Genomic DNA, 14,699 nt, shown 5'->3' with positions numbered 1-14,699 from the left:
ACCTGTGTGAGCTTTAACATACGTTATCACTCTCAGGCAGCACCTCCTCAAGCTTTAGACCTATTGGCCATTAAGGTGGCTCCCATTCCTCCCCAGTGGCTGAGTATGGTCAATGCCAAGACTGCCTTCACCCAAGCAGTAGTCTAAACACAGTAGCGAAAGCCCCATTCACACAATTATCATTACCAAGGCTTATTTATGATATTCGGATAATTTATTCTCCAAATGACACACCTTCCGATATCCTAAAAGAGAGACTAGTCACCCTCCCAGTCACCATATCTTCCAGGAAGCGGACACACCCGATCAAGCACAGCTCTAGTCTTAATTTCTCTCACAGGTCATCAATCTTCCCACAATGCTGCATCATGTGTTCAGCATAATCTAGCAGGTGATAGTACTCACACATTGGGCTCTCTGCCGGGATAAACTTGTGTTATGTAGGCTTAAAGTTTCCATGTGCCAAGAGTAACCGAACAATTGTGGGGGTAAGCACCCCGTACTTGTTACTCAAGCTTTCCTGGACATAATGGAACATTACCTACATAGCTCGTCTTCCCCTTTTTAAAGGAATCGCATCAACTGTCAATCTGTAAAGGTCCACTTGTTGTCGGGTGCTCGACAGCTAATGGCGGTTGCGCACAGATATCGGCCTGTACCTAGTACTCTTAGAGTACATGTATGAATTCAATTCCAGTTCATTGTTGTTCATGATTTCATGACCATGAGTAGGAGAGAAATGCCGAGAGAGTTGAATACTGATTAGAAGGAAATTTCGTTCCTCCAAATAACTCTGGTGGGAGTAAATCTAAATCAATAACCACAGAATATGGGTGCCAAATGGGTAGGGCGAGGTCTATCTCCCACCTCTATGGACACACAACTTGCTAGCAGAGTGTGTGTGTGTGCATGTGTACGCTGCAGTGTGCGTGGCGGCAGCCGTGCCCAACCTGGGCCCCGCCATCTCGCTGGTGGGCGCCGTGTGCTTCTCCACGCTCGGCCTGCTGTGCCCCGCTGTCGTCGAGACGGCCACCTGCTGGACCTCGGGCCTGGGCCGCCTGCGCTGGCGTCTCTGGAAGAACATCGCCATCACGATCCTCTCGCTCGCCGCCCTCGTGTCCGGCACCTACAAGAGCGTGATCGAGATCCGCGACGCTTACGCCCTCTAGCCGCTGGTTCCTAGCCCCGGACAGCGGTGGGCGCACTGCACGGCTTACTCATCATGAGAATGACGAGGCTGCGGCAACGGGCTTCCTGCACTGCACTGCTCGGTCTGGGACGCAGCATCACGACGAGCTTCCAGCATTGACACTCAGAGAGCGCTGCATCAGAGCCAGGCATTGGTTTTGAATCTCTTCGCCAGGTTCGGAGAAGAATATGAGGAATATCGTGTCTAGTTTTGGCCAAGAAGCATGTGATATTTCGAGCTTAAGACATTTGTAATTACGAATCCATGTGAAATTACTGTTTGCAGAAACACCAGTTATAATAGTATCAATTAATACAATGTTACGACGTAAGTTTATTGACAAAATGTAATTATGTTTTTTTTGTTCGAATGTCACGTTCTTCCGTTTGTACAGTCTCGCAGATACAGCACAATATCCTAATATCGAGAAGTGATTAGCAGGAATGTATCTCCCTCCGCAAGTTATAACCCATCGCTCTGTTTGTGAAGATTCACGAGATGAAAATGGTCGGAGACTGACTTCGGGTGCGAGGGGGCAATTGTGAAACACGCTTGACAGTTCGCCCGCCGGCACCTCGCCCCAGGCAGGAGGATACAGAGCCGGCGGGAGCGCAGTACAGCCTCGTGGTAATGGTAGCTGTAGTGGAGATGGGACCATCTGCTTCGAGGCTGTGACGTGGAGCATATGGCACTGCACGGCCATCGGGGTGCATGTGGCCATGGTCGATAAACTAAGTCATTATCCAAAATTACGAATGTGGACCACGTGTTTCAAACCCTAACCCTCGCATGATGGAACTTTTCTTCTCTGGCCAGCTCTTCTACCGGACTATACTCTCGTCTTGCATGCTCTATGAGTGCCGTATTTGCACCCGGCATGACCGAGCCCAGGGTTTATGTAGATTTTAACCGGACCTGCCTAAACAGATGAAGTCTAGAGTTAAGTCACGAAGCCAGTCGCTGCCATGACTGGCCTGTTCCTAAAAAATTGGCACGATGCACAGGGCCGGTGCAAGGTAAATTGGCGCCCTAGGCGAAAAACCTTGATGCCCCCCCCCCCCCCCTCATTGGACACCCCAAAAAAATTTCCTTACCTCAAAATACATCACGTTAGCCTAAGATTTTGTCAACAATCAAATGTAAGAAGGCTTGTGTTTTTTATTACTTTTTTACTTATTACAAATCATAAACAGGTCACCGTGGACTTTAAATAATTACTTATATCAATATAAGCATTCCAAACTGTTACAAAAATCCATTTTCATCTAGTTTCAATAATCGTTAAACATATCATATCAGCTGTTATGTGTCGTGCTGCGCCGCCCCCAGCTACTTGGTGCCCTAGGCGGTTGCCTAGTTCGCCCATATAGACGCGCCGGCCCTGACGATGCATGTTTCCCTTCCATGCATGGTTGAAAAATCAACATTGATGGAGCTTATATGCGTACGCCGTAGGTCTCCTTTTTAACCCCAACTCGGCCCATGCATCCTTACGTTACGTCAGGGATAAACAAGTTCACGGCCAGCACGCCAGGCACGCACTCGCTTGACGTCACGGCAGACTGGTCCCCTGTGTTATTCTGTCCTTACCACGAGAGCGCTGCTCTAAAAGTGTGGTAATTTAAGACTGCAGGACTTGTTGGACCTGTTCTGCTGAGGTTGACTGAATGCTGCTACTCTTGTTTTTCAGTGAGCCGTCATCCCGGATTTTTCCATTCCGCGGTACATACCTCGTGTTACATTATTATGACTCAGCAGGGCGTATGACCTAGCTTAAGACACTTAATAAATTAGAATTTGGTGTTCGACGGTAAATCATATCATTTGCATAGTTGAACGCATGTAAGAACGAATAATAATAATAATAATCCTCTCCCGCAGTTACAGACTATATTTTGTTATGTAATATCTGTTACATCGTATCTCATGAAGATGCTGTCTTCGATTGAGTGTTGAGCTCCAACTATGTTTTATTTAAATAATTATTTAATTATATCTCTCAAAGGAAATTAGTACAATATAATATTCTGAGAACCATTCTTTGGTTATACCAGCTTATCTCATTTGAAATATTGTTACAAATATAATTAATAATTGAAAAAAAATGAAAAAAAAACAAGCCTTTTTATGGTTTTGATATTTACTGAGATAGGAGGACAGCGATCACTAAAGAATATGCAACTTCAAGTGTCAGCGAATTATAAATTTAGAGATTGACCAAAACTGTTATGTCACTGTCAATTAGTTAATTATGAATAGGCATTAATTAATACCGCATGGAAATTTGTTAAACATATATACATCTTGCGCTAATATGTTAATGTCTTAAATACTGGTTCATTTAATGTCTGCTATAATAGGCTTCAAAAACATTATTAATTTATTATTTTAAATCTTAAAAATAGAATAAGACATAATTTAATTATTTATTCAGTATTAAAAACACACTGTATTATAAAGTATTTACTCAATTAATCTATTCTCGAAGATTTAAAGAAAACATTTTTTTAACCTTCTCAGTCTATTTGTTCACTGAAATGAGCACTTTATATATCAATGATACATGGAGTATATCAAACTTTGAATGTGTGGGTTAAGTTTTACCTACATTTTAATGGACATTATACTTTATGGCTATTAAATAACTTTTATTTTACATTTATTAATCATTGTAAAATGATTATACATTAACAGTATAATTATAGCGTAAGAAATTAACCACGTAAAAATCCAAAAATATGTATAGTTAAAAAAAAATTAGGCATATCTTAAGCAACGGCCACACAGGCATAGAGTAAGTGCACACAGGGTGCTATGCTCGCTATGTTCACGATGTTCACTACGAGAGTAAAATATAGTCAGCTGTGTCACTGGCCACACAAAGCTGTGTTCGCTATGTTCGCTATGTTCGCTATGTTCGCTATGTTCGCTATGTTCGATATGTTCGTTGTGTTGGTGACGTCGTCAGGTGTTTGGTTCTCGGCTGTTTTCCTAACACGTCACTGACTTCGGGCATGAGCAGATAAACAAAAACATCTGTTTTCGCGCGGAACTGTGCTGTACTTGTGCGTGTGGTTCTATAAGAATTTAAATTTCTCTTCGTATTGTGCTTTAAATAGTCAAGTCGGCAGAAAACTTTATTGAAAGATTACGAAAGTATCCTTGTTTATGGAGTAAAACGACAGAAGAATATAGAAGGCCGGATATGCAGGATATTGCCTGGGATTTGATTCAAAGTGAATGCTATCAAACTGAGTTGAATTTATCTTGAAATAATCCATAAATTTTGTTTCATACTCACCAACAAGTGCTTCATCAAAAATGATGACGTTCTTCAAATTATTATTTTTTTTTTATTAAATTCGTGAACCCATTTTTATTTACGTTTACATACTGTGAGAGCCAGCAGAATATTATCATCGTCGGAATAATTACTCGAATCCCACGGCATACGTTTCTCCAACATCGCGAACTATACTGATATGTTTGGACACCTGGCGCAGGGTACATAGCGAACATCGCGAACATAGCTAAGCTTTCTGTGCTTCCTCGGCTTTAGGAATTGACAAAGTGGTCCTGAAAGGGTTAACTAGTTTAATATGTGGGAAAACTAATTTTCCGACACACTGCTCAAGTTATGATGATCTGTCAATGGTCGCAACGTCACTGACGTCATCAGCGACATCTCCGCTGCGCCAGTTAACGTCGATGACGGTCGGTTACAGTTCTCAACCTGCGGTCTCCCGATTATTTGAACAGTTACAGCACAACTTTAGTGTTACTACCGCGACAAACTTTCTACAATGAACATAACGTTCATGATGCGAGGGATCGTGTCTGCAGACAAGACCTGCTGCGCGTCCTCGAGCTCGAGTCCCAGTGATGATTATTTAAGTTTCTTTTCATTAAAATTATTAAATGGCTTTTATTGTGAACTAGCTGATAACCCGCGGGGTTGCATGCGCATTTTCAGGGTATCATTCATATTGTAACATTATAAGAAAAGTAACATTTTAGGAATGAAATTGACACAACAAACTGCCAGCTTCATAAAATATTTAATGGATGGTATTTCCAAAAAGAGGTCAAGCGGAAGCCTTTTTAAAAAAATTTTTATCAAAATGTTTTGCTATGAATGAAATATTTTATACACCTGACAGTTTATTGTGTCGATTTTTTTCGTAATTTGTTTTTGTAATTACATAATTTTTTTTTTAAACGGTACAATATCAGCAATACCCTGAAACTGAGCGAGCAAAGCCGCGGGTTATTAGCTAGTCCCAAAACTTTATAGAAGATTACTTCATGTTCGTACATATTTGCCACCCACCGTTACACTTCGCTACTCAGTGAGTTTATTCTGAAACATCCTAAAACATTTTGGGGCTTCTCACGAGACACCAATGTGTAAAAAAGAGATTTCTTCACCACTCACTTTTACCCACGTTCCGATACTGTTATCAAACTCTTGTTGTCAATGGGAGACCGAGGGCTATCTACCACCATAACCGCGAGATGAGGGCAGTGGATAGCTGTGGAACGAAGTGAGTGTTTACAAACAACACTTGACATTAACATATCTACTATAGCCATTTTGCATTATATTTCTTCCCAAATTTTGCCAAAAGATATTAACTGATTCCTAGCAGTGTTCGTAATTATTATCACTTGCGTGGTCTTTTATACAGGAAAAATAATTATTAAATATCTAAAAAGAAAATTTGTGATCAAAAAGGAGAACGCAAGAGAACGATCGAGAAAAATGTACTGGAAAGTACCTTAACAGTAATGTCTGGAAAGTCAAATAACCTAAACGAAGCATGAGACCGAGATTTGATAACCCATGACAACAAACATAAAAAATCAGTCCAGCGTCTAACTAGTATTAGTTTCGCAGCGCTGTGAAACCTTAACTAATAAATAAATTAAAAAATGTTTATAATAAAAATTGTTCCTTAAAACACCATCTATAAAAGTGGTCTTATATAATTTTTTTTGTAAAATGATTAGAAAAAAGTTATATCGACAAATAGATTTTTTTCTCTCAAAATTTTAATGAATTTTCGCTTATAACTTTTTTATTTATGGTTCTACGACTAAAAGTTACTGAACAAACGTTGTAGATAATTTTAATTTAAACAAAACATATTGAATAAATTTTTTTGTTAGACCTATAGTTTGGCAGATAAACAGTAAAAACCATTTGATCCCCTTTTTCCAAGATGGCAGCCGTGGGACAAAGGTTGCAACCCCACAAACTTGGATCTAACTTTACACTAACCCCCCATTCATATCTAAAAAATAAAATTGCGTCCTCTGACAAACGCTACCCCAAATATAACTTTTAAATGGACTATTATAACAACGAAAATAACTTCCTTTTCTATAAATAAAACCTTTTCAACCATTATACAGATTCATAAGAAAAAATAAACCTCACAGTGTTTCAATTAAATAAAAAATGTATACCAAGATTGACACCAGTTAAAATAACATATTGTATAACTATTTTTTCTATAAACTATTTTGTAGTCACACCTCGTGCCGCTAGTTTATTTTTCAAACTCTCACCTTTGCTGTTAGTATAAGCTGTCCACTAATAGTCTCTAGTGTATTTGCTTGAACTATTGCAAATTTATTAGATTTAGTTGAGATACGTGATGTTCACGAAGTTCCAAATAAAACTTTGTACATACATAATATGTTACATATTTAGACTGTGTTAAAACAATGTGTATTGGAGAAAATTTAATGAACGGATTCTTGAATACCTGAGAATCTGTAAAACTTTCAAAATTTCAGAATGAATTTCTGATAAATGCTTATACCAAAGATATATATTTTTGTTTAAGTTGTGCTATAAAAATATTATTTTTTAAGCGAGCATTATAAAATTGCTAACGCTTCTTTAGTCTAATAATTAAGTATATTTTTATGAAAATGCATTTATTTATTTTTGGGAGTTTTATCTACGCAATGGGCACACTTTTGTATCTCACTTAATGGATAATAACTTAAAATTATTTAAGCGTGAAATTAAAATTATTAAAAATTATAATACCAGTGTTCTTGTACTTCGTAAATAAGTATAAAATGTTTATTCATTAAATAAATAGGCTACATGATCTAAATAATAATAATTATTTTAAACAGTTCATTGAATCAATCCGTTATACAAAAATACATGTGAACAAAACTATAATTGTAAACACTTCCAGAATAAATTCTGAAATAATCACACCTTTCAATGTCTAAAATAAATTTAACATGAGATAAAGTATAAAAATAATATTATTTCATCTGTACAAACGTCGATAATTATTTTGTGTATATTTATTCACAATATTATAGATAAGTCATACACTCATACTTCACACGAAACAGAGCAACAGAAAACAATTTCTAGTAGGTACTGTGGAACATAGACTACAGAAAAAAATCTTTAAAATTAGACTGTCAATAATGTTTTATGGTTTTGTGGTGTGTTAGTTGATTAATGTAGGCTAGAAGTTTTTTACTTGTTCTTTTATACGTTGTGTGAGGAAATAATATTTTTAAATGCAAATATGGAATAAAATCTTTGTTGGTCAACATTTACGGCTTGCGTTTCTTGCGTAGTTTATAAATCTAACGTAAGAGTGGCACTGGCTCGCGTTTCAAATGCCAGCTAGCCTTTACGCGCACGCGACCCAACTGGCGTGCATTCGTTTCGTTGGTAACGCGTCTCTTCGACACTTTGCGAGTGTTGGCCCTGTAACTTAACGGCGGGCCTATACACCACTCACATCACCGAGTGTCAACGTTAATTTTTGTATGTAAAAACATTTGTATGAACGCTGGTTTCAAGTCGGTTTCACTGACAAAAAAAAACACATTTTAATAAACACATTACAGTAAAGCTTGTTCCTTATAGCGAGTGTAAAAAGGCCTACCAACCAGTGGCACTAAGCAGTGCGTCTGATAAAAAAAACTGAAGAAATGTTACACGCACCAGTAAGTAATTAACATGTTTTGAAAGTGTATTAACGCGTTGAAACAGTAAGAAATAATTAAAATAGTAAAAGTGGTTTTTAAACAATAAAGATTTATTTTTGAGGGTAAAATTCTTACCGGTACTCATAGTTAACCTTTGTCGTTTATAGCTGAAATAGGATAGCCTACAGTTCATACGGATGAAAGTCAAAATCACAACTCGAACAGTTCCGAAGTTTACCGAAGTAAAATGTTTGGCTAGGTTAGGTTTGATCAGTGTAATAAATAGTAGTTATTTATTTTTTTCCGGGAGGGTTAAGCCGGGTTAAGTTATCGTAACAAAAATAAAAAGTCGGTTAGCGTTAGTTTAGCGTTATTTAAAATACTGTATGACCGTGAAATATATAAATCCTTGCAATATGGTGTTTTTTCACGAGCGATCGGTGAGCGTCGGAGAAAATTCGGAACTGTTCGGGTGTTGCTCTTATCCCTGCGAACCGTAGGATTCCCGCTGGCGTTTCTAGCGCTGTATCGCCACTAACCGCAAATCTGTGGATTGGCGCTCAGTTTCTCGTCTTACATAGGGCAACTATGAGATTTGAGCGGTGAACATAACACTACACGGCGGATAAATGGAAGTCCCTTGAGTACTTTCAAGAATCGTCACCGGGAATTCCATACTTCAATGTTGTTCTTAAAACACTCGTTCGAGCCATTTTCTCTCTTCTGAAAACAATTTAAAAATGAAATACAGTACGGAAACAGAACATCTCATCTGACATCAGCGTGTTTTTTTAATGCTTTTCGTAAACAGGAGCCACTTTGATATCTTGAGCATTTTTCGAATGACGTGGTAGTTATTTCTGAAGGTCTGCACACGGTTGGTGTACAACACGCGAGTATTGGCGAGTGGTGTTCGCGGACGGCACACGGCACACGGCTCGCGGCTCGCGGCTCACGGCTCGGCGCTGAACAGCACGTCGTAGGGCGCCCTGAGGAACACCTTGTTGGCCGTGTCGGTCATGATGCGGTCCCAGCCGTCCTCCACGAAGGGCAGCAGGATCTCGTAGATGAGGCGCCAGTAGCGGTTGGCGAACACCAGCGCCGCCTCGTCTGCGACAAAACACACACACACACAGCCGTGCACTTTACCAGGTTTTATTTTGTAAATGCGACATAAATATTCACGTAAAAATACAATTATTTGTACATTTGCACATTTACATAAAAAAAAACTTTATCACTACAAAATAGTGTTCGCAGAATTTTTTTTACCCGGGGATTTATGCTTTGTGTTGTCCCAGTAGCTCCAATAATTAAATTCATCTGTTAAACAGTTCTCGAAATATCTTTGCTCGCATTAATATGCATAATAAAACAAAATAAAGTCCCATTATTGAATACTGAATATGGTTTTAAAAAAATATTATGCTTGAATAAAATATGAACTGAAATATAAATTTTTTGTAATAAATACTCAGCATTTATTCGATAAATTTATTTAATATATGTAAAAATAACCATAGCAATGTGTTTTCAGAAGTTACAATATATTTCTTGCAGTAACAAAATATTTCTTGGTAACTTTTTTCAAAATGAATCTTTTGTAAAAGTACAGAATTTGTTTTTCTGTCGTGACCTTTGAATGGCTGTTTAATGGAGGAGATTGATTTGAACCATTATGTTGAACGTATGCCACTGCAGGTTTACTGTAGGCTATGTCACAGAGAAAACCTAATGGACAAAAAACGAATACACACACACAGAAAATCAAGCATAAATCAACCGATGTCAATTTTTAAATGCTATCTACGCTGTATGTGCATGTCCAACATAATGTTTTAAATCAACTAGGACCGTGTATAATTCGTGACCAAAATCATTTGAACTCTCTTTACAATTTACTTACTGCAATAAGGTACTGCAATTTTTTTTAAACGTAACTGAAACAGTCATGTAAAATTATATATATTTTAAATATGTATGTTTGCATGAAAGAAACAGTATCACTACAAAAAAAATGTTCGCTGTAACACTGGGTTCCGATTCTTGCCCGGTCATTTATCTTGTTTATTGTCCCAGTACCTCCAACAGTTAAACATTATTTGCTACCCGTTCCCTGAATTAACTTCTCAGTATTAGCTGTAAACATCAATAAGCATAATAAAAACAAAAAAAATAGTCTAATTGTTAAATAATCGATTAACTTGAACATTGTTTAGAAAAATTACGCTTACATAAAAAATTTAATAAAAATTATCTACCAATATTCGTAAACGCGATGGTAAATATTTAGTATTGTTTCCAAAAAAAAAAAGTATTTCATATATTCAAAAATACCACAGCAATGTGTTGTACGAATTTGTAAATTTTTTTTCCTTGTATTTTTACATATGTAGTATTTTTCGGCGACTGGTTTTCAAAGGAATATATTTTTGACGTGACATCATCTAATAAATCGATGAACGCCGGCTGCACACACGAAAAACTGGCCCACTTTACGCTCATTGTTCCGTTACGCTTTGTCCCTTTACGCTCATTGTACACTTGTGCCACATCTATCTCTCTTCCACTCGATTGGAACAACCATCGATTTGACTTATTCGAGGCACATTAAACTTCAAACACTCCCATTCGTTTCCTACTTTTCCTATCATATTCCTATCCTAAACAGAATAACACAGATTGGAAGAAGTTAAATAGCAAACATGTGTAAAAGTTATATTTAAAATAAACTCTTCGTTAAAGTAATAAACATATTTGAATTAATGAGTGCAAATAAAAGTAACTTTATCAATTAAATTGTAGATTTCATTTCACTCCTAGTGATAATTCAATAAAAATGATTCAATTTTATTCATAAAACTATGCAATCATTTCATCAATGTTTTGCTATGACGTTGTCACGTTAAACTATCGTCCGTAAACTGACTTTACAGACAACCAATTTTTTTCTAGTGGTCTAATTTTGAGAAAAAAAATCCATGGTTCTAATGTGATCCACGCTCGGTCTCGCGAACACCAGGGGTAGCAGCGTGTCGACGCCTCAGACTCACTCAGCTCCGGGGAGCCCATGAAGAGACCGGAGGCGAACACCTTCATGTCCTCCACCTCGGGCCTCATCCTGAAGTGGTCCAGCCGGAGGAACTCGTCCCCGTCCACCTGGACGAAGCTGCCGCTCATCTTCCACGTGGCCGCCAGGTCGCCTGCGCACCGCACACGCCCGCGCTCCGACCACTCGTTTGTACACGTGGTAACACTGGGTTCAGGTTCTTACCCGGTCCCAGTACCTCCAATAGTTCAAGTAAACATTTCCCTCAATAGCGTTCCAGCATCAACTGCGCACATTAATAAGCACGATAAAAACAAAAAAAGTCAAATTATCGATTATCTTTTTATGGTTAAAAAATCATTCTTAAATGAAACATCAATTAAATTATACAATTATGTGCCAATTTTCGAAAAAGAAAATCGGTATTATCTCGAAAACCGTATTTAATATATGCAAAGATAACTATAGCTAAGTGTTGTACATAGTTACAATATATTTCCTGTAGTATTATAAACTATTTCTTGGCAACTGGTTTTCAAAGGAAACTTTTGTAAAAGTTTTGTGTGTATGAAGTTAAACCTTCTCTCTGAGAGTTCCTAACCTCCAATGGAGGTATATCGGAAGGAGTAAAGCAGAAGATAATATCTATAGTATGTCTCATATTTAATTAGCAGTGAGTAACTTAATAGGTATTTATACTCTCTCTTTACAATGCACGATTTATGACGCTGGCACTGTCCTTGTTTCAATGTACTCGTTTGCCAGATATACTCCACAGAGCACAAAAGTTTTAGACTAAACCCATGTAATGAAAAATGTTTAAAATGCATTTTAAAAATGGTATTATCAACAGAAACATTTGTAACGATAATTATGTGAATATATATTCATGTTTTATTTCATCAAGAGCAATATCTAGTAATGTTCAATTCTTTCGTTTAAGAAAGCGTAACAGAAAGACGCCATCTTAGTTTCAACTTTTTAAAATAATTTTTAATATTTTTTTTAATATTAAAAATATGTTCTCTGTTTGACCAATAGACAAAATTAACGGAATTCCACGTTATTATTAGTGATCGATTACTACATATAGTTTAGCCTGTGGAATAATAATAATGGGTGTTTAGAATTGACCCCCCCCCCCCCCCCCAATCTACAGATTGTATACAAATGTAATAATACTATCAAAAACACTATTTTATGGTCTTAAAAATCAACCAATAGTAAAATTGCAAATATACTAAAACTGATTTTAATTATTGATAGTCTACAAACTAATAATTTTAATGTAAAAAGGCCGGGTACTATCAATCTGGCAACAATGGGCGCCATTTACCTTGTACTGCAAAGAAGCGTGACCCACTAAGGAGCAATTTTATCTACTGAATACTAACTTATCACAACCATCCTTTTCTAAATAGTAAATACTTAAAAAAAAAACCAGAAAAAATTTCTATTTTTCCTGTGTTGGGACTCTACATGTATCTTTAATCGATACTATTAATGATGATTCTTTGTATTTATTTTCCAAAACGCTCAAAAGTTATGAAACTAATTATCTACAAAATCAGATTTATTAACACTTAAACTTACATTATTTTTAAACAATCTCGTAAGTTTGTGTATTCAATATTGTATTACATGGTATGATAAAGTGTTTCTTAAAGCCACATGAATGCAATTAAAAAAATTTCATCGCTATTCGCGAAACTTGATGCTTCCTTAGTGTTCGCTGTCTTAATACAAACTTTCTGAACGATTGACAATCGCGTACGTATTTTACACGGTCAATCGGCTACGTCAATGTCATTAATCAAAATATCTATCAATGTCCGTCAATAGCTTCAGTCACCTCCTACACGGCCAATTGTCTGCTTCAGTGATCATCATTGGCAACATTATTGACTGTCTAGAGACATCTGGAAACTTCGAATTGAGGTAGAACGCAAGACGTCAGGTAGAAGACAAAGACTAACTTCCTCTTTTTCCCGTGTGTTGGCATTCTACTAACATCCTTAGTATATACCATTAATGATGCTAAGCGTTGGGAAGTGAAATGACGGAATTCCACTTTCGTGGAAGTGTTTCTTTCCGGCGAGGTTTAAATTTACTGGAGTTATAAATTAGGAATGTATCTGAATTTGAAAAATATATAAAGATATATTTAATTTTCATACTTTATAGTTATTCAATTTGTTTTGCGCTTAATCGTCACCTTTTTGAATGGATGAACATGAAAAATGAGGAAAATATGTGTAGATGTCAAGAGGATAGATAGGAAAGGTCGCGACGTGCGTGAATGACGAGAATGCACAAACAATAATAGAATTTGAACTACTTGACGACTAGATATTTTCAATATGGAGTCCTTAAAGTACAGAAATAGTCAATAGAGTGCGTTTTTAAAAAAATTTGCAAACTGTTTTGCATAAAATAAGGGTTTGAAAAAAAAAACAAATATGAAAAAAAAAATTGGTTGCAAAATTATTATAATCACACTGTGTTAACCAAATCTTAGAAACAAAACATAGTGCAGTTTTAACTTAGATTGAAACATATTAAAAGGCAAAAGAAGGCCGCTGGCAGCACTCACTCATGCTGTTGTTGAAGTAGCCGCGGCCTCGCACGGGGATGAGGATCATCATGCCGTCCGACTTGTACCTGCCCTCTATGTACACCTCCGGGAACTTCACGTCCACCTCGATGGACACGTGCGACTCGTTCCTGCTCGTCCTGCGGACACGCGCGCGCCGACGCCGTCAACTCTCTCTTCACCCGCGAAGACAGTTCACACAGCACCGTGGCGCTCTCTTGACCAGGGCCGGTGCAAGGTAAATTGGCGCCCTAGGCGAAAAACCTTAATGCGTCCCCCCCCCCCCCCAAAAAAAAAGACACCCCAAAAAAAATTTCCTTACCTCGAAATACATTACGTTAGCCTAAGATTTTGTCAACAATCAAGTGTAAGCAGGCTTGCGTTTTTTTTTTTACTTATTACAAATCATAAACAAGTCACCGTGGACTTTAAATAATTACTTATACCAATATAAACATTCCAAACTGTTACAAAAATCCGTTTTCATCTAGTTTCAATAATCGTTAAACATATTATATCAGGTGTTATGTGTCGTGCTGCGCCGCCGGCGCCCCAGGCGGTTGCCTAGTTCGCCTGTGTGGACGCGCCGGCCCTGCTCTTGACGTCATGGCCGGAGCCGTAAACAGATCCACGCGTCGCTCAGCTGTATTTGGCCAGTCGTATCCGCATCCACGCCCGTGGGGGCCCCAGGGCGGTAGGGCCTTACGGCTAAGAGCGCTGGGTTATCAAAGAAAAGGGGGGGGGGGGACCCTTATTAGTGACTTATGTATTTGGCCAGTCAACAAGAGGCAAAGTAAGCACTTTTTACCAGCAGACCTGAAAACTTGATATATGGGTAATTCGAGGACGCTGAATCGAATGGTGCTAATTTTTTTTTTTGAAATCGGACGTGA

At 37.7% G+C, this 14,699-nt stretch overlaps 1 protein-coding gene across 1 annotated transcript in view; it reads right to left on the bottom strand.

The window, feature by feature from the left end:
- Nucleotides 1–7,258: 7,258 nt before the first annotated feature.
- Nucleotides 7,259–14,699, bottom strand: part of LOC134531863 (circadian clock-controlled protein daywake-like) — a 31,781-nt gene continuing 24,340 nt past the window's right edge. Inside the window, exons 4-6 of the mRNA XM_063367863.1 lie at nucleotides 13,807–13,946; nucleotides 11,218–11,367; nucleotides 7,259–9,274 (exon numbers count right to left, since the gene is read on the bottom strand). Of these exons, the coding sequence (XP_063223933.1) occupies nucleotides 9,117–9,274; nucleotides 11,218–11,367; nucleotides 13,807–13,946 (448 nt within the window). The 3' untranslated portion in view covers nucleotides 7,259–9,116. The remainder of the gene's footprint in view (nucleotides 9,275–11,217; nucleotides 11,368–13,806; nucleotides 13,947–14,699) is intronic.

The sequence above is a fragment of the Bacillus rossius genome, chromosome 5, assembly GCF_032445375.1.
Source record: "Bacillus rossius redtenbacheri isolate Brsri chromosome 5, Brsri_v3, whole genome shotgun sequence".
Classification (NCBI taxonomy): domain Eukaryota; kingdom Metazoa; phylum Arthropoda; class Insecta; order Phasmatodea; family Bacillidae; genus Bacillus; species Bacillus rossius.
This window is presented reverse-complemented; position numbering and strand designations above follow the sequence as displayed.